Source organism: Lithobates pipiens, unplaced genomic scaffold (assembly GCF_037356315.1).
Source record: "Lithobates pipiens isolate NorthernLeopardFrog02 unplaced genomic scaffold, aLitPip1_a1.2 Scaffold_16, whole genome shotgun sequence".
Lineage (NCBI taxonomy): Eukaryota > Metazoa > Chordata > Amphibia > Anura > Ranidae > Lithobates > Lithobates pipiens.
Genome location: NW_027507748.1, coordinates 277134129 through 277153300, shown reverse-complemented (window position 1 = coordinate 277153300; position 19172 = coordinate 277134129). Strand labels below are relative to the sequence as shown.

The 19172-nt window shown below is 44.2% G+C and overlaps 1 protein-coding gene across 2 annotated transcripts in view; it reads left to right on the top strand.

Moving 5' to 3' along the window:
* Nucleotides 1-19172, top strand: part of LOC143982595 (synaptotagmin-2-like) — a 138052-nt gene that overhangs the window by 71694 nt on the left and 47186 nt on the right. For both annotated transcript variants that reach the window (XM_077481461.1, XM_077481462.1), the window contains exons 4-6: nucleotides 5593-5718; nucleotides 6371-6538; nucleotides 16906-17073. In XM_077481461.1, coding sequence (XP_077337587.1) covers nucleotides 5593-5718; nucleotides 6371-6538; nucleotides 16906-17073 — 462 coding nt within the window. The remainder of the gene's footprint in view (nucleotides 1-5592; nucleotides 5719-6370; nucleotides 6539-16905; nucleotides 17074-19172) is intronic.

Sequence of the window (19172 nt, the reverse complement as noted above, 5' to 3'; positions counted from 1 at the left end):
CTTTTTGGAACATTTGGTCCTGTTCTTCCTCCAGTGCTTTTTTCACTACACACTTACACTATTGGTGTGTTTATTTTGAAATATTTTCATTGACTCTTGTTTTTTCACATTTTTATACATTATTCATTTTTTGTGGTATTATTTGCGCAGGACTCTCTTTTTTAATTAATAGACCAGGTCTGTTTTTCTTTAGCCCAGGAAAGACGCTTCTGATGTTTGTTGTTCAGGAGTGGCTTGACAAGAGGAATACAACATTTGAAGCCCATGTGTGGTGGCTCTTGATGCACTGACTCCAGCCTTAGTCCGCTCCTTGTGAAAGTCCCCAAGACTTTTGAATGGCCTTTTTCCTGACAATCCTCTCCAGGCTGTGGTCAGCCCTGCTGCTTGTGCTCCTCTTTCTTCCACACTTTTCCCTTCCACATAACTTTCTATAGATGTGCTTTGATACATCACTTTGGGAACATCCAACTTTTGCAATTACCTTTTTGAGGCTTTCCCTCCTTATGGAGGATGTCAATGATGGTTTTCTGCACAACTGTCAGGTCAGCAGTCTTTCCCATGATTGTGATTCCTACTGAACCAGACTTTCCATTATTTTGCACAGGTGATTTGATCAGTTTAAATGCCTTAGACCAGGTTCACACTATACTACACGACGGTAGTATGACTTTCATCCTACTTTGCGACATCAGTCCTACATTGGTCCTACATCCATCCAATGTTCATGAACAGGATACTACTTTAATCCGACTTTTCAGATAGTACAACTTGTCCTTTGACCAATCAAAACTAACACACAATGGGAGGGTCTACAACAGGGGGCAGGAAATAACACAATGTCGGATGGCAAAATCGGATGGTTAGGACAAGGATCCGACTTTGATCCTACTTCAGTGATAGTCAATGGGCTGAATTGGGATCAAAGTTGGACCAAAGTAGTACAGGGAGCATTTTCAAAGTTGGACCAGTTAAGACGGCTCCCATAGGGAAACATTGATTTTCACACGTAATGCTACATGAGCTCACAATGTCGGAGTGTTTGTCTTACCACTGTGCCTTAGGCCTCTTTCACACATGTGGACCATTGAGATCAGTCTTTCATTTTTTTCAGCGGATCTGAACAGTCACTCCATCCATCTCTATGGAGCGTCGGAAGTCAGCAGTGACATGTCCACTGACATCCGATCTGCTCCGATCCACTCTGCAAAATCCAGACCAATGCAAACCCTGTTTTCCATTCATCTGGCTGATTGGACTGGATGAAAACGGATAGGCGGTCTGTAATCATCCGATTCCCCCCATAGGGGAGAGCGGATATCTGACAGGTCCATCCCTGGTGCAGAGACGAACTTGTCACCCACCGACTCAGTGGGGATCAACGGGTTGATTCCCGCTGAGAAAGCGGAAGAGTAAAAATGGACAGACCGGTGTGAAAGGGGCCTTAGTAATTATCACAGCTGTTTCATCTGAGGGAAATCCTGAAAACATGACCTATTGGGGCACCTTGAGGACTTACGTTGAGAAACACTGGTGTAATGTATGGACAGCCTATATCCTCTGAAATCAAACTGTTCTTCAGGTGCCTTACTGGGAGTATCCACAAGATGGTGTCCTAACATTGGAAATGTAAAAACTTTTTTTTGTGTGCCAGCAGACAAGGTAGCTTGTCTGCTGGCAATGGTAATTACCACCTACAAAGGTAAATTCTTCATTAGAAGCAGATGGCACTGACAGAAAAAATTTGAGAATAGGAAATATAGAATCATTTATGAAAACCAAGTGGATGTATTTCATCACCTTTTGGCTAAGAATTCCCCACTATATCATTTTGGCACATTTATGAGCATAGATTCTACAGTCTACTGTTTTGATCTTTACATCTTGCATGTAATGTACTCTAACTTTGGCTCCTTTTTACTAGTCATCTATTTAAAGTAGAACTCCAAGATTTGCAAAAAATCCCCCATCAGTACACCTCCTACACAAAACACTAAGCAGTTAATACATTTGTGAAATTCTTTACCGTTAAAGAGAAAAGTCAGAATTTTCAGGAAGTCAGCTCTCTAATTCAAAAAAAAATGCAACATGTATTCTGCCAAGGGGAAGCTGTTAGACAAGTGATTACATCATATCCTCTCCCCTCTCTTACATTCTGAGAAAATGACATTTCCCTTCATGCTTTGCAAATTGCAATTAATGTGGGAGGGACACTAAGCCTGTACATGTAAATGTGAACAAGCCTACTTCAACATTAATCACACCCCTCATTGTGCAGGCACCCAGCCATACTACTCAATGATACAACAGGATAGGTAGGTTACAGCCTTATAAATGCAAAGCATGTTTGCCCTCCAACCACAACAGGACATAAACATATTACCCTTACTTGCTTTATGTAATCATTACTGAACTGTAGACACGTACCCATATTGATATATTATACACACTGTACTCTGCTGTAATTCAGTATTAGAAATATTCATCCTCTTGCTGTAGCTTTGAGATCTTTCTAACTGCAATCAGTGCTGGTATGGTGTATATGAGAACATCCCTAGCCGCAACCACAGAAAGAGAGCTGGGCCATGCTGCTTTACATCAGCATGTAGCACAAGTAAATGGCGGCATGAAAAAAAACCTAATCTGTGCCCACCAAGTGCAGCTTATTAGTGCCTACCAGTGTGGTCTCATCTGTGCCTACCAGTGTGGTCTCATCTGTGCCTACCAGTGTGGTCTCATCTGTGCCTACCAGTGCGGCCTCATCTGTGCCCACCAGTGCGGTCACACCGTACCCACCAGTGCAGCTTATCTGTGCCCATCAGTGTGGTCACACCAGTGCCCATCAGTACAGCTTATCAGTGTCCATCAGTGCAGAGCAGGTATGGTTACCTGAATTCATCCGCAAGACAGAGCGGAGATCTCAAGCTGACAGGTCTTGTATGTGAAAACACCAATCGCAGTAATGTCCCACCTACCATAACGGCATTGTGATAGAGAGCACACTGTTCCAATAGTATGCGAGGTGGGACATTACTGCGGTTGGTGTTTTCACATACAGCACCTGTCAGCTCAATCTCCGCTCTGTCATGTGGGATGATCTCTGGTAACTCTCCCCGCTCTCTGCACTGAGAGAGATGGCAAGCTTTGGGGTGGGGGTGGAGGGGGGGGGGTGCTGGCAGGGAGCAGAAGAGGAGGGAGGAGGGCACCACCTTTTTATAGGCGGCACAGACCAGGGGCTGTGAGATCCCCTCCACCCACTATAGCAAGCAGGGACTTGTAACTACTTGTGGGAAGTGACAAGACCGCTGGCTGGGCATACAGGAGAAATAGCAGCCAGCAGTCTTACAAACAGGAAATCACTGGGGATTAATGGCTTTTCTGAAAAATCATCAAGCTGCTACAGAGGCACTATAGAGTTCAGAAGAAGATGGATGGTATAGTTGGTGAAGGTAGGAGATCGGCAACAAGGACATGGAAAAAAGTTTTTTCCTGAAGTTCTGCTTTAACTAAGTTGCCAAGATAAAGTATGTTTCAAGCAGCTATATTATCTGGTCGCCTTTGCTGATAGGGGCACCTGTATATGCTGTGTTTATCCTATGTGAGCGTGTGACAAGCACTTGGTTGTTGCTATAGAAAATGTCTTGGTACCTTTAATTATATATAATATATGGTTTGTAAAAATATATTCCACTTTGACATCCTGTAATGGTGAATCATTCAGAAAGTCTTTCTGGTTTGTTACATTGGTCTTTCTCTGATTGCTAACCTATATCATTTAATGGTATATAATATAACATATGTGAACTTCTCTAGATGGCTGTATGGTGTATAAATTGGCAGCATCTGCAGTTGTAACTACACCTGGGCATAGGCAGGAGATTGCCTTCTAGGATAGCACCTGGTCTTCACCATAATATTGAATCATATTATCTGGGATGGTGGGGTCTGCTTCTTTTGAAAATGGCATAACAACAGTAATTCTGAAATAAAAAGAATGTAGTGAAAAAGCATAGGATGTCACAGCCCCCTAATGTATCTGTGTATTTAAATAAATTGGCTGAAATTTAGTCAGTCAGCATTTGGAAACCTCAACATACAGAAACCTGAATGAAAATTTCTGGTGCACATTTGAAAATAAAAAAGGGAAAATATTAAGTTCTTGGGATTTTCAAGGTGTCAATTATCACAAGTCCATGGTCTGTTAAAAATTAACAATTTGAATCAATACTTCCATAAGGGCATGTAAGAGATTGAACCACATGTCATAATTAAAGTGATGCATGAATTGTACATAAAATGTTCTCACAAGTATTTTGAAAGTATCTTGACATGCTTCACCTTTTGTGTGGCTTCTTCAGGAGTGTGTATAATGACATACAAGTTGCATCAAATTAATTTCAAATTGTTTGTATTCACACAACAAATGATTAGAAAGGGCAAATTGGCTCATACAGATGCACCTTTCCTACCTAGAGGCAACCCCAGAGGACATTTCAGAAGGGGCTCCAATTCTATAGATTAAAAAAAAAATCTGGTAAATGGGTAGGTGAATATAGTCTCCTCAACCTGCAGATAAATATTGTATTGTATTACTACAGGTACTCTTGAATGGCTCACCCAACCATAGGAGGTGGTGTGCTTGGCAAGCAAATCTTGACTGCATGTTCCACCAGGGCATTTTTAACAGATCATGGGCTTTTGAAAATCCCAAGAACTTTATCTTTTCCCTTTGTACATTACTGAGGGATGTGGTGCCTCTGGCTTCCCCTCTTGCCCACAATGCATTCATTTGAAAATATTAATTAACCATCTTGCAATGTTTCTGTTTCCTTTGCAGTTATAAAGCCAACTGTTCTGAATGATGTATAAGATACAGTGCAGCTTCACTCTAAGTGATCTTGCTGCTTTAAAACTAGTACGCAGCTCATAACTCCAAACAATAGAAAATGTCACTTGCATATTTGCTGTTATTTTGCTTTGTGGCCGATTCTAATGCAATATGTTATGTCTGTTTAAAGAAAGCACAGCAATTTTGAAAGGATTAACATTTCACTTCGACAAAGAATATTGCAAAGTTGGTTATTACTCTAAACACAAAAGGTTAATTCTGATAAATGATTTCATAAACATGCACTTTTCTACATCCTGAATGTGCTTGTTTATACATCACATTGAGGGAACAAACCCATAGGAAAATGAATTGTGACCAATACATCATTTGATCAGTCAAACTGGGCTGTCTTGATATGAGCTCTAACCACTGATTGCAATAAAGTTCAGCAAATTAAGAACTGTTAAACAAATTGCAGGAATGGCGAAGCAGAACAACAAAGCTTGAATCTGAAAAGTGCTGTTTTTCCTATGTAACGGCCATGGTACAGAAAACAATACATTAAATTGGGTTTAGTTATGTTATGGCATTGTTATTGTACTCTATAAATAATGTTAAGACATTTTGGGATAGGATGTTAGTTTTGCATCTTCCTTTTATTTGTTGCAGTTAAAATACAGTTTGACCACCATTTTTTATTTTTTTATTTTTGTGTCCATGAACTAAAAGGCAGAAATGTCTGTTTCTCTTGGCAGATTCTGTAGGATGACGATGATGATGATGCAGAAACTGGCCTAACAGAGGGAGAAGACAAAGAGGAGGAGGAAAAGGAAGAAGAGCAGCTTGGAAAGCTCCAGTTCTCCCTGGATTATGACTTTCAAAATAATCAGGTACCAAGTCCTCTTCTGTTATCTAAAATGCTGTCCAACTGGCAGCCTTTAGGCAGACCTTGGGATGACCACTTGTGACCTTTGTTTCCGGTTAGGCAAATATAAGCATCCTTGCAAATGTCATTTAAAAATACAACCTTTTATAACAAGCAGATTGCAGGGGAGACTTGAGTACTTAAAGGTTGCCTTTATTGTATCTAGTAGTACTGTGAATCATTTTTATTACATTATGTTTAAAGTACATCCACTGTTCAGTTACCTGCATTGGTGTTTGGATGATCCTCACTTTTTGATCCACAACGTTGCATCCCACATCTAACCCTAACCCTAATTATGCCTGAAAACTTGTGAATGTTTTTAAATCATTGACCTTCATCCACTGGAATTGCTAATCATTTTTCTATTGTGGAAATTTATCCAGGGGTCCCTGATTAGCTTAGTCTTTGATTTGCCTCTCTTTTTCTCCTATTTGCTTTAACTTGTATTTTATCGAGCTAGATCCTGATTTAAAACAAGATTAACAGTTCTGAAAAGGACCACATAATCTAGGGTTGTTTGTAAAGCAGTCCTGTTGATGGTGCCTATTTTGTCACTTGCAATTGAACATGCAATTTCAAAGTGTTTATAATTTCTAGCTCTGTCTTCCTTGCAGATGCAAGTTGGTGTTATACAAGCAACAGAATTACCTGCGCTGGACATGGGAGGAACCTCAGATCCCTATGTGAAAGTTTTCTTTTTACCAGACAAGAAAAAGAAGCATGAGACTAAAGTTCATCGGAAGACACTGAATCCCATCTTCAATGAGACGTTTACTTTTAAGGTTTGGTAAACTTTTAGCTACTCTTAATAAATGCAGGGGCAGATTGGATGTCCAGTGTGCCATTGCCAGTGAGGGGACAGTATGAATCAGAACCTTTCAACTGTCCTGAATCCTGCAGAGCTGTCTCACAGGATCCAGGAAAGCTTGCATAGTGACACCTGGTGCCCTGCATGTGTCAATATGGTAATGATTATGTTTTGGTTAAAGGATAAGTTCACCTTTCATAACATTTTATTGTTGCACCAGAACCTGCAGTCCCCCCTCACATCCCCCACAGTGACACAACTAGCGGGAGATCTTTTCAAAACACTTGCCCATCTGACCGTGTAATTTGTTCTAGGATTGTGAGAACTACAACTACTAACAGCCTTTGCGGCTTGTAGTTCTAAATGAACTACCTTGGGCACCGTTGAATGCTCTAGATGTTCATTGATGCATCTTGTCAGTGTGCAACTGCCTGCATGTAAGAGGTACAAGCAGAGAGCTTACACAGTCTGCAGGAGTCCTGCATTGCACCTGTGATCTGCTGATCGCGGGTGCAATCCTTTGCAGGCTCCTAGAAAAAAAAATATAATGCACATATTTTTACCTGCAAAAAGATGTGCATTTGTTTATTTTTTACAAAGGTGAACTTTTAATTTAAACTTTTGTATGTTTAAGTATGAATTTGCTAATATAATTTTGTAAGACCTGATAGATTTAGTTATGTGCTCTTTGTATGTGCATGTAGGGGGGGGAGGCAACAAAAGGTAACTGGCCTAGGAGATGGGGGTATTAACATGGCTATCAATATATGAAAAATAACTTCATGATTAACTGTTATATTTGGATGCTATCCATGTCTGTCTGTTAGGAGAATGTATAATCCCTAGTTGTCTGTACACTAGTGGCGGCTGGTGCTCAAAATTTTTTGGGGGGACATAAATGAACTGAAAAACTTTGAAGGAAACAAAAACATCAAATTCAGCCTCACTATGCCCATCACATGCAGCCTCACTGTGCCCATCATTTGCAGCCAACTGTGCCCATCATTTGCAGCCAACTAGTCATAGTGTTTAGTTTATGTGCTCAGTTTACACTTTTCATTGTACAGAGCTTGGACAACACAGAGTTAAGTGACATGGCCATAAATTAACTGCAGATTATCTGGATACACTGCATGCCTTGGGGGTGCCTATGTGTGATGTGATGCCTTGAGAGATCTCTATATTCTGTGGGGCATTTGGCCAATTCCCCCATACACTCACTGTTTCTTCTGACCCTTGCTGTCACCTTTCTTATGCCCTGCACACAATACTCTTTACAGGCTTCTAGCTCCCCCCCGACCCAAACAAAGTTTTACAAGATCAGCTCCACTCACCTCCATCCCTGCATGTCAGTGTCTGCAGCGGCCGGTGTTGTGCCGAGAAAAGTCCCCCGTCGGATAATGCCCGGCCTGTACTGCACAGGCGCAGTGCTTGTGCAGTATGGAGCTCAATGGAGCCGCTGCAAATCTCTGAACATGAACAGCTGTACACGGCGCCTGTGCAATCAATAGGACATTGTGACACACGCTGGCGCACACTCCCGATGCTAGTGCAACTCTGCAAGGGGCGGAAAAGAAGAGCGTAAGGGGTGGATGCCTACAGAAGAGGCCATCTTTTACAATGATGGGCAGAGCTGATAGGGGCGGGTAGTTCAAAGTTGATGGGCGGGTTACATAATAACACAAGCAATTTTAATACTTTCCAGAGTACATTTTTATTATGCTTATATCTTAACCCCCACTTCTGTAGGCACCCGCCCCTTACAGAGTTGCACGAGCATCGGGAGCGTGTAGCACAATGTAGTAATTGCGCAGGCACCATGTACAGCTGATCAACAAGCGTTCATATTCGGAGACTTTCGCTGGTGTTCTGAAGAGAAAGGTCCCCAGTCGTATAATGCCCCGCACGCTCCCGATACTCGTGCAACTGTGCAAGAGGCGGGTGTATTATTCATTGAACTCCTCAAGGAGGTGGGTGTATTATTCATTGAAATCTGCAAGGGGCAGATGCCTACAGAAGAGGCCGTATTTTACAATGATGGACAGAGCTGATAAATTGGGAGTGGTTTTCTCAATAAACGACACATCTTTGTGGGGCGTGTTTACACAACTGAAGGGTGGGTTTTGCAATGTTGATGGGCAAGTTTTCAGGACCTATTTAAAGGGATTGTAAAGTAAAAAATAAATAAAATAAAAATAACAAACATGTAATACTTACCTCCACTGTGCAGCTCGTTTTGTACAGAGTGGCCCCGATCCTGCTCTTCTGGGGTCCCTCGGCGGCTATCTCTGCTTCCTCCCGCAGGTACTTCTCACATTCATGCGAGCTCCCTCGCATGATGAGAAGCACCTGCGGGCGCACTCCCATGATACAGCCGGCGGCTATAGCCACTCGCTGTATCACATGGCCCTGCCCCCTGGTTCTCCGCGTCAGTGGATGTGCTTGACAGCAGCGCGAGCAATGGCTGCGCTCCTTTCCATCCACTCCAGCCAATCAGCGGCCAGGCTGAGCGGTGAAGAGGACGGCGGGGCGAGTGCGGGATTTTCGAGGGGTCAGGTAAGTAAAACGGGGAGGGGGGCTGGGGGCGCAGGCAGTGTCCTTTACAACCCCTTTAACTACCTAACACAAACAATTTGCCCCTAACACGCTTCTCAATAATACATCCGCGCCTTTGAAAATTCCACCTCCATCGTATTGGCTCTGCCCATCATGCGGCCTCTTCTGTATGCATCTGCCCCTTGAAGAGTTGCACAAGCATTTGGAGCGTGCACCAGCGTGTGACACAATGTCGTCTTGATTATGCAGGCGCAGTGTACAGCTGATGTTTTGTGTTCGGAGATTTTGGGTGGCTCCGTTGAGCTCCGTGTTGCGCAAGCGCTGCGCCTGCGCAGTACAGGGTGGGCATTATCTGACGGGGGACCTTTCTTGGCACAACAACACCGGCTCCTTTGTCCTCCATACTGTGCAATTGCTCCACCTGCGCAGTACAGGGTGGGCATTATTTCTTGTCAGAACCCCGGCAGTAGTCCGGCTCTGCTCTTATCTCTTTCAGCATTCCACTGTTGATCGGGAGGGGATCACACGAGAAACCGAAAGTGAGGCGCCACTCCAAGGGAAAGCACGGCCCATGTCTCACGGCTGTGCCAATCAAAAAAATAAGAATGAAGGAGTGTAGAGGCGCACTGCATTGCACCACAATGCAGCCCAAAACCCTGCAAATGGAGCGTCTCGTCTGCAGTCAGGTGATTGCATTGACGTCACGCTTCCCAAAGTGCACTGTGTCTGGCGCCCAAACACAGTGCACTTAAAGGAACCCCCTTTTTGTGTGACTAGTTTTGGGGGGCAGCGCCCCTGCACCCCCTATGGACGGGCCGCCACTGCTGTACGCGCTAAATGGCATGAATGGAGGGATTTTACCTTCAAGCTTCTTGTATTCTGGCAGCTAGTACCCATAAGAATATCCAAATACTACCTGCATCTCATTGTAGTCCATGTTAGGCTGATAATTTTTCCACTGAACTTCTTCGATTTGAAAAATCGACTTTCTTTATCGTACATCACGGGACACAGAGCACCATAGTAATTATTATGTGGGTTATAGGTCGCCTTCAGCTGATGGACACTGGAACATCCTAAACAGGAAGTTGCCTCCTTATATAACCCCTCCCATATCATCAGGGCCTAAGGTGTTGGTCACGAGTGAAGATGTGCTCTGAGGAGCTCCAAGAGGGATCCTTGCTGGATTTAAATAGCCTCCACAGAACGGATCCATCCACAGTGCCACTGAGGCCAACGTGGATAGTATCCCGGCCTCATATACGATGCACAAGGTTTTGCCTGTAATGCCTCTCTTTGCAGGGCTGGACCCCGGGACCCGGAGCTAAAGTTTTTCCTGGCGGGGTGCTATTACAGGTCAAAGGGAGTGGAACCCCCGATAAAAAGGGACCTGGTCCTTGAAGGTTTGTAAAACGCAGCCCGCTGTGATGGGTAAAGGTTGGATCTGTCTGTTAATTCAGCAGAATCCTGCGGCGGGGATAAGGTAAGGGAAGAAGCCTAGGAACTATAAAGTCCACCTATGGTTTTCTTCTTTAGGGAAAAATGTTGTCATGCCTTAATTCTCCACTAGAGGGAGTATGTGCACATACCTTATTCTGTTGTCTTCACTTCAGCTCAGTGTCAGTCTGTGTGTGACCGCAGCAGCTTGCACAGGGGGATTCCTCTCAAGGTAAGCGATCTGCCATGCTCTTCTCCCCCCTGAAGGGACCAGGGGGGGTTAGGGAATCAGCAATTATTGTACCCCTCTTGTAATACCCCCCCCGCGGGGAAGGTGCGGACATCCCGAGTTTCGCTCCACATGTGTTTTTTTTATCTTCCTGCTTGTGTCATTGGGCTCTGCCTCCCCCCCCCCCCTTCGTGTTGGGTCTGCGGACCTGAAGGCCACCCACGGCATGCCCTGGAACTTTTATTGAAAAATGAAAGGAGGGGGTGGGTTGACGGAAGAGGCAGGGCCTAGACGTGGCGCCGTGTGTAGGACATAGCGTCCAGGAGGACGCGCGGCGCAGGCTTAAGAGTTTTACTGGAGCAGTCTCTCTTCGGCTGAAGCGAGGAGAAGCTAGCCTGGCTACACTCGGGACACAGGAGTGGTAGGGCACCAAAGGGCATTCCTAATACGGAAAGGACATTTTTCCCAGCACTAGGCTGAACTTGTATAGCAACATTACACTGTCAGACTATGTTTAGCAAATAGTGCCTCTGCTTTTGTGCTTAGGACTATGCCTATCAAAAAAGACACCACATAGACCAAAAAGGTACCAAAGATTTCACCCCCAGGCGCAAGGAACTCCAGTCATGCCTCCACACTGTCATCCTCGCCTGAAATACCAGATATGGCAAGCCAGGGTGAGTCATTGGAACAAATTGGTGGTGCAGCTGCTTCTCACATCTCAGCCCCTGTATACGTGACTGAAGATGCCTTTTCCTCTGCCCTGCAGGGCCTAGAGGGAAGATTTGTGGCTTTAATCGCATCCTCCATCCAAATGGATAGGAAGCATGTTAGATCACCCTCCCCCACCTCAGACCCTTTGCAAGGGGAACAGTGGGCACAGGATGAGGTGTTACCCTCAATCAGGAGGAAAGATAAACCGATGACTCAGATTCAGAGCAAACAGTAGATGAATTTCCAGTGGGAAAAGTACTCTTTTGCCAGTCAAAAGAAAGGATAAACTCCCTTAATTTAAGCGGACTCTTTATCCTGTGCAAGGGACATCTGCCTATAGGCAGTGGCTACGGCCTCTGCCGTCAGACTCTAGAGGAAGTCCTCAGGGTCAGGCCCAGGCACAAAAGAAGTCCTGGGCTGGAAACCTGCAAAACAGGATTCTAAAGCCTCATTATGAAGGGGCGCCCTCCCTCGCCAGGGTGGGGGGAAGACTTCTGCAATTCTCAGAAGTCTGGCAAGAGAAAATTCAGGACAGATGGGTCATCTCCACGGTAAGTCTAGGGTACAAACTGGAATTTTGGGACTTTCCACCGTCTCGTTTTCTGAGGTCAAGCGTTCCCAAAGATCCAGGGAAAAATCACTGTTTCGGGCACTGGACCCATTAATGGCTCAGGGTGTGATCATACAAATCCTCACAGAAGAGCAAGGTATGGGGTTTTATTCAAATCTCTTTATGGTACCAAAACTGAATGGCAATGTCAGACCCATTCTAGATCTAAAAAATCGAAATCAGTGCCTGATGATCCGCTCCTTTTGCATGGAGTCGATCAGGTCAGTGGTTTCTATCCTACAAGGAGGAGAACTTTTGGCATCTATCAACATCAGGGATGCATATCTGCATGTTCCCATATTTCCCATTTACCAAATGTTTCTGCAGTTCCAGGTAGAACAGCAGCATTTCCAGCTTGTAGCCTTGCCCTTTAGGCTAGCTACAGCATCCCGGGTGTTTACAAAAGTCCTGGCCGCACCTCTAGCCAGGTTAAGGGCACAGGGCATAATAGTCTTGCTGTACCTAGACGATCTATTGCTAATAGACCAGTCATGGCTCATTTGAAGCAAAGCGTAAGCATTACAGCCAATTACCTCTAAAAAAGCCTGGAGTACTTGGGTCTGATCATAGACACAGCCCAGAAAAAGGTGTTCTTGCCTCAGGCAAAGATCACTTCCATAAGAGAGCTGGTGCGGATGGTCAGGTTGAAAGGAGATCCCTCCATTCGGTTGTTAGGAAAGATGGCTTAATTTGAAGCGGTTCCCTATGCCGAGTTCCATTTGAGACTGTTGCAAAACAGTATCCTGTCTGCTTGGAACAAAACAATTCAAGCTTTAGACTTGCCAATGCGGCTGTCCCCAAAGGTGTTCCAGAGCCTCGGTTGGTGCTCGATATCTGGGAATCTGCAGTAGGAAAAAACCTTCATACCAGTTACCTGGAAAGTAGTAACGACAGATACCAACCTTTCAGGTTGGGGAGCAGTACTGGAAAAGACAACTGTCCAGGGACAGTGGTTCAGAACTGAAAAAGCCTTGCCCATCAACATCCTAGAGATTCTGGCAGTGCATCTGGCTCTGAAGCCCTGAACATTCAGGTTACGGGATTGTCCTGTCAAGATCCAATCCGACAATGCCACAGCTGTGGCCTATATCAATCGCCAATAGGGCACTAAGGGTCACACAGCTCAGAGAGTGGTGGACCATATTCTAGCTTGGGCAGGAAAGGATTTTCCTTGCCTATCGGCAGTCTTCATTCCTAGAATAGAAAATTGTCAGGTGGACTACGTGAGTTGTCAGCAGTTGTTCCCAGGGAAGTGGTCCCTTCACCCCGAAATCTTTCTGGCTATATGCCACTTCGACCAGACCTACGCTCACAGGGGCAGATATTCCATCCTACCTTACAAACTCTAAGTTTGACGGGTTCACTTTTGAAGCCCACATTCTGAAGAGATGTAGTCTCTCCGGGTCAGTGATTTCTACCTTCATTAATGAAGCCGGCTTCCAGAGTTATATATTATAGACTCTGGAGGGCTTATGTTTCCTGGTGGGAATTCAAGGGTTGCCATCCTCGGAAATATAACATAGGTAGAATTCTTGTTTTTTACAAATGAAGCTGGCCTTGAGTACTATTAAGGGCCAAGTATCTGCTTTATCGGTCTTATTTCAAAGACCGCTTGCTTTGCATGCTTTGGTCCGGGGTTTTTATACAAGTGGTATTGCGGCTTATTCCGCCATTTAGACCACCCTTGAACCCTTGGGACTTGAACTTAGTTTTTTGTCGGTATTGCAAAAACAGCCCTTTGAACCGTTAAAGCAAACTCCCTTGGTCCTTCTGACAAGGGAAATAGTGTTTCGAGTTGCTATACCCTCTGCAAATGGGTGTCTGAGGTGGCAGCTCTTTCCTGTAAAGAAGCCATAGTTAATTATTAAGGTGGTTTTAGATTTCCACTTAAAACAAGATATTGTCCTACCGTTTTCCAAAACCAGGGTCTAGAGTTGAGAACTTGCTACATTGTCTTGATGTAGTGAGAGCGGTCAAGGTCTATTTAAAGACGACTGCTCAAGTCTGAAAGCCTGATGATTTATTATGCTGCCAGAGGGTCCTAGGAAAGGACAGGCAGCGTCGAAATCCACTATTTCTAAGTGGATTCCGCAAGTTATAATTCAGGCCTAATGGTTAAAAGGTAAGACTTCACCTTTTCATGTCAAAGTGCACGCTACTAGAGTGGTTCTGGGGTGGTGCAACACAAGCCTCCATGGCTCAGATCTGCAATAGTCTGCAGTCCATTCATTCACCAGATTTTATCAAGTGGATGTAAAAAAGTGCATAAGGGTGCAGTGTGCTGCAGGCAGCAGTATAGGTCTTCAAGCCTGTTGGCACCCTACGGGTTGTGTCTCCCTTCCCTCAAATAGCATTGCTATGGGACATCCCACATAGTAATTTACTATGGTGCTCTGTGTCCCATGATATACAATAACGAAAATAAGATTTTTATAACGGCTTACCTGTAATATCCTTTTCTTGGAGCACATCACGGGACACAGAGGTCCCCGCCCCTCATCTTCTGGGGTATATGTATATTGCTCTGCTACAAAAACTGAGGTGTTCCTGGTATGGGATGGGTTATATAGAGAGGCAACTTCCTGTTTAGGGTGTGCCAGTGCCCATCACCTGAAGGTGGCCTATAACCTACATAGTAATTACTATGGTGCTCTGTGTCCCATGATGTACTCCAAGAAAAGGATTTTACAGGTAAACTGTTAAAAAAATCCTATTTTTGTTGCAGAGTGAATTATGGCCAGATCAACAGGAATCAGACAAAGTTTGATCTGTGTATGGCCAGCTTTAGTCTTGAGCAAGCAGAAGTCATTGGTGTCACATTTTCTCCTGCTGTAAATACATGTCTCCAGAGGGCTGAGGCAGTAGTGTAGTAGCCAAGGACAACATAGCGGAGATCTACTAAAACTAGTGCACACAGAATCTGATGCAGCTGTGCATAGTAACCAATCGGCTTCTTTTTATTAGCAAAGCTTAATTGAACGAGCTGAAGTTAGAAGCTGATTGGTTACTATTAGGGCTGCAACTAACGATTATTTTCATAATCGATTAATCGGCCGATTATTTTTTCGATTAATCGGATAAAAAAAAAACTGAAAAAGGGGAGAAATATATACACACACACACACACACACACGTGTCCCCCCCAGTATAGATGACACATTCCTCCCCTCTCACATGGTGTCACTGCCCCACCTCCTCTGTGCTCCCCTCCCCCCCTCCGGTGTCTCGGGTTTTCTCACCCCTTCATGGTGACAGCGGCTCCTCCTCAGTGTGCTGGGGTGGTGTGGGGCGGAGTCTCAGTCCGGACCCGCCACACGTGACTCGGCCGACTCCTCCAAATGGAGCGAAGGGCACCCCGAACCCGGGAGATGGATGCACGCATGTGCAGAGCACAACCTCCAATCATGGCAGCGCTGGAAAGCGGCCCGGCGAGGGCTTAACTCTCCTGTGCTCTGCGGCGGGTCTATCGGAAGGCTGCTGGGTAGAGCGGGGAGGTGGAGCCGAAAGCAGCGCAGGCGCGTTGCTGGCGGGACATCAGCTGGGTGGAGAATGCAGACAGGCGTAGCTACATGGTCATGGACGTGGTGCATGCCTAGGACACAGGAGGATACACAGGATTCTAACGGACCGGCAGGGGGGAAGGTGCAGACTAGGGGTGCAACGGTTCAAAAAAACTCACGGATCGGATCGTTCCTCGCATCAGTCACGGATCGGATCAATTTTCGGATCAGCAAAAAAAAAAAAACACTATCCCCGCCCCCAACAGCCACATTGTTTATTTAAATATAAGGTATAACACTATCTCCCCCCAATAAAATGAAGCTTATTACAAGCATAAAAACATAGTCAGCATATCACTGATGATTTGCGCCAAGCTCACCACCGATCAAAGTTCCTCCAAACAGACCGCCGTGATGAGTCCCGGGATGCCTATTGGCGCAAATCGTCAGTGATATGCTATGTTTTTATGCTTGTAATAAGCTGCATTTTATTGGGGGGGAGAGATATTGTTGTACCTTTTATTTAAATCAACAATGTGGCTGTGCCGAGCAAGTGGAAAGGCTTAGATAGGATTAGATAATAACTAACTACTATCTAATAGATAGTAGTTAGTTATTAGGTTAGATTAGGTAATAAATGTAGTGGTACCTGCATAAAAGAAGTTTTGAATGAGGGCAGGCAAGGCATCCAGCGTGACTCCTCCAGAATTCCTTCACTTGGGCTGACACAGGCTGAACGCTGCGCTGGGGGTGACGTCAGCGCGCAGCTCGCCACCGCCAGGTGTACTAAGATGGCCGCCAGCTCCGGAGCTAGGCCAAAGCCGCGGCCTTTCCTAAGGCCATGGCCCGCTCCGCGGATCGCATTGTGCGGACCAACTAATCGATAATGAAAATCGCTGACAACGATTTTCATTATCGATTATTATCGATAATATCGATTTAATCGTTTCAGCCCTAGTTACTATGCAAAGCTGCACCAGATTCTGTGTGCACCAGTTTTAGTAAATCTCCCCCAGAGTATCAAGTCCTACAAAGTTCTGCCTCAAATGAAGTTGCACTTTAGGGGTATAGAAAAATTAGGTTGTATTTTTGCTTCATTGAAGGAATAAACTTTGTAACTTCAGTGCATGCATTAAAACTTAATGTTTGATGTGCTTCTAATATTTTCAAAGATTGATCAAACCATACACAATTAACACAATTAAATCATGCACTGTGTATTAGGAAGACGTATCAGGATTAAAAATATATGCTGGTAAAAAAATGTTCTCCTAACATTTTGTATATTGCTATAGATTCCATATCAGGAGCTTGGTGGAAAAACCCTGGTTATGACCATATATGACTTTGATCGCTTCTCTAAACATGACATCATTGGAGAGGTGAAAGTCCCCATGAATACAGTAGACCTTGGTCAACCAATTGAAGAATGGAGAGACCTACAGAGTGCAGAAAAGGAAGAGGTGAGTTAAAGCAATTGGATCACAAACCTTTTGTGGGAAATGTCTCTCATCAGCCTCATCCATTGCATATAGATAAAAATATATTGTAGTAATGTAAAGTTATTTGCCTAGACTGCTATAGCATTGTATTCCCATATTCAGTTGTAGCATTCCAAAAAAATGTAATAAGTACTTGGAAAATTAAAACATCAGTTACCAGAGCTGAGCGTCATATTGCCAAGTGAATCAATCTTGTAGACCAAAGGAAATGGTAGATTATCAACCAAGAATATTGTTTGGTAAATTGTATTCATAGTAAATGAAAAGTAATACTATTAAATGGCAGACAGCATTTTGGTTGCTGCATCTGTTAGAAAAGAAGTTTATTTGAACCAGCTTGGTCCAAACAAACTATTTAACTAGTTCTCACCTGCCCACAGTACATATACAACAGGTGGGTTGCATGGGCAGGCTGAATCGCATACAGGCTGGATCACGTATATGTACATGAAACTCCTAACTCGCGCTGTCACCGGGTGATTTTGTCAGCAGGTTTCAGGCAAGGATTTATGGCTGAGACCTGCTGATTGGCTGTAGCCAATCGCCACACAAATTTCTGTGTTTACAAGCACTGGGCTTTCTACACAGTTCAGCATACTGACTGTTGTTTCTCCCTGCAAAGCCTTTATTGGGATTGTTTTTTACAAAAGACGTGAAGTAGAATACACTTTGGCCTATTTTATGAACAAATTAAAAATTGTTTACATTTTTTTCATTGTAGATATTTTATAACAGTAGTTAAAAATTCTTTTTTTTCCACAAATTTCTGTCTTTTTTTCTGTTTTAGATAATAAAACAAACCCCAGTGATCAATTGCCAAAGCTCTTATTTGTGTGAAAAAAATGATATAAATGTATTTGTGTACATTGTTGCCTGACCACGCAATTGCCAGTTAAAATAGCACAGTTACTGTATATAAATAAACTACACTGCTGAACTATGTGATAATATATGTGTGCCTGTGTTTAATGACACCACTAATACATTTCAAAACCATACATATAAATGAATTAAACAAGGTGGCTAATTTGTGAAGCCATGGGATATATCAAATAAGTAAAACCGTGAAATAGTCCAGTAAGCCCCAAAGTGACCATGCTGCTTGTGATCAAACAGCCATAAAGACATGCCCATGCTCCTATGGGCAAAAACATGTGCCAAACTTCAATATCCGGATATGTTCAAGGTGTCCCCACAGAGACTTGCACTCACCACAATGTTTTGACCTCCAAATGTTAGGTCAAACTGTGCCTTTTGGCTCAAACCCTGTTAAATTTGCACCAGCCGCACAGCCTGGAATTCAGCAGTTCAAATCTTCCTAATATCGTATACACTGCCATGGAAAGACTTTAATTGCACAAAGCAGCTGACTTTTATTGAACTACACGTTTTTTTTTGCACTACCAGCAATAGGTATAATCAGTGCTGCTTGTGGAAGGTGGCCATCGCCTCTCCGTGAACCATAGCGGCGTGCATTCCCAGGACAGGATGTAGCGTCACCGGAAATGTGACATAGCGCCTGGGGATGCACCACCTCAATGTGTTTCATCCTGACTGGACGTCCTTCGGGAAGCTTCATTCTGTATATTTTCATTTTTTTTTTAATGATTTGTTCACATTATTCTGTCCATTGGTGCAGGGTAATTTATTATATTATACAGTAGCGTGGGGCCGAATAGCAAAAAAATGCTCTGGTTATGAAGGGGGTAAAACTTCCCGGGATTAAGTGGTTAAAGAGGAAGTAAACCCTGATGAGTTTACTTCCTCTTTCATTCCCTGCAAAGGTAAAGCATAATGGACTACTATGCATCGCATAGTAGTCCATTATGTGTCACTTACCTGACACAGGAGCCAGTGATGTCACTGCTGTCCCCTGTAGTCCGGCGCATCCATCTTCTCGGTGGGTCTCGCTGCTCCGCCGCTGTCATTCGGTGAAGCTGCGATGACGTCACTCCCGCGCATGCGCATGGGAGCCGCCACGCGTGGCATCTTCGCCGTTGACTGTGCCGCGCTCAGTGCGCCTGTGCACGCCTGTCTTTTGGCAAATATCTCTTAAATCT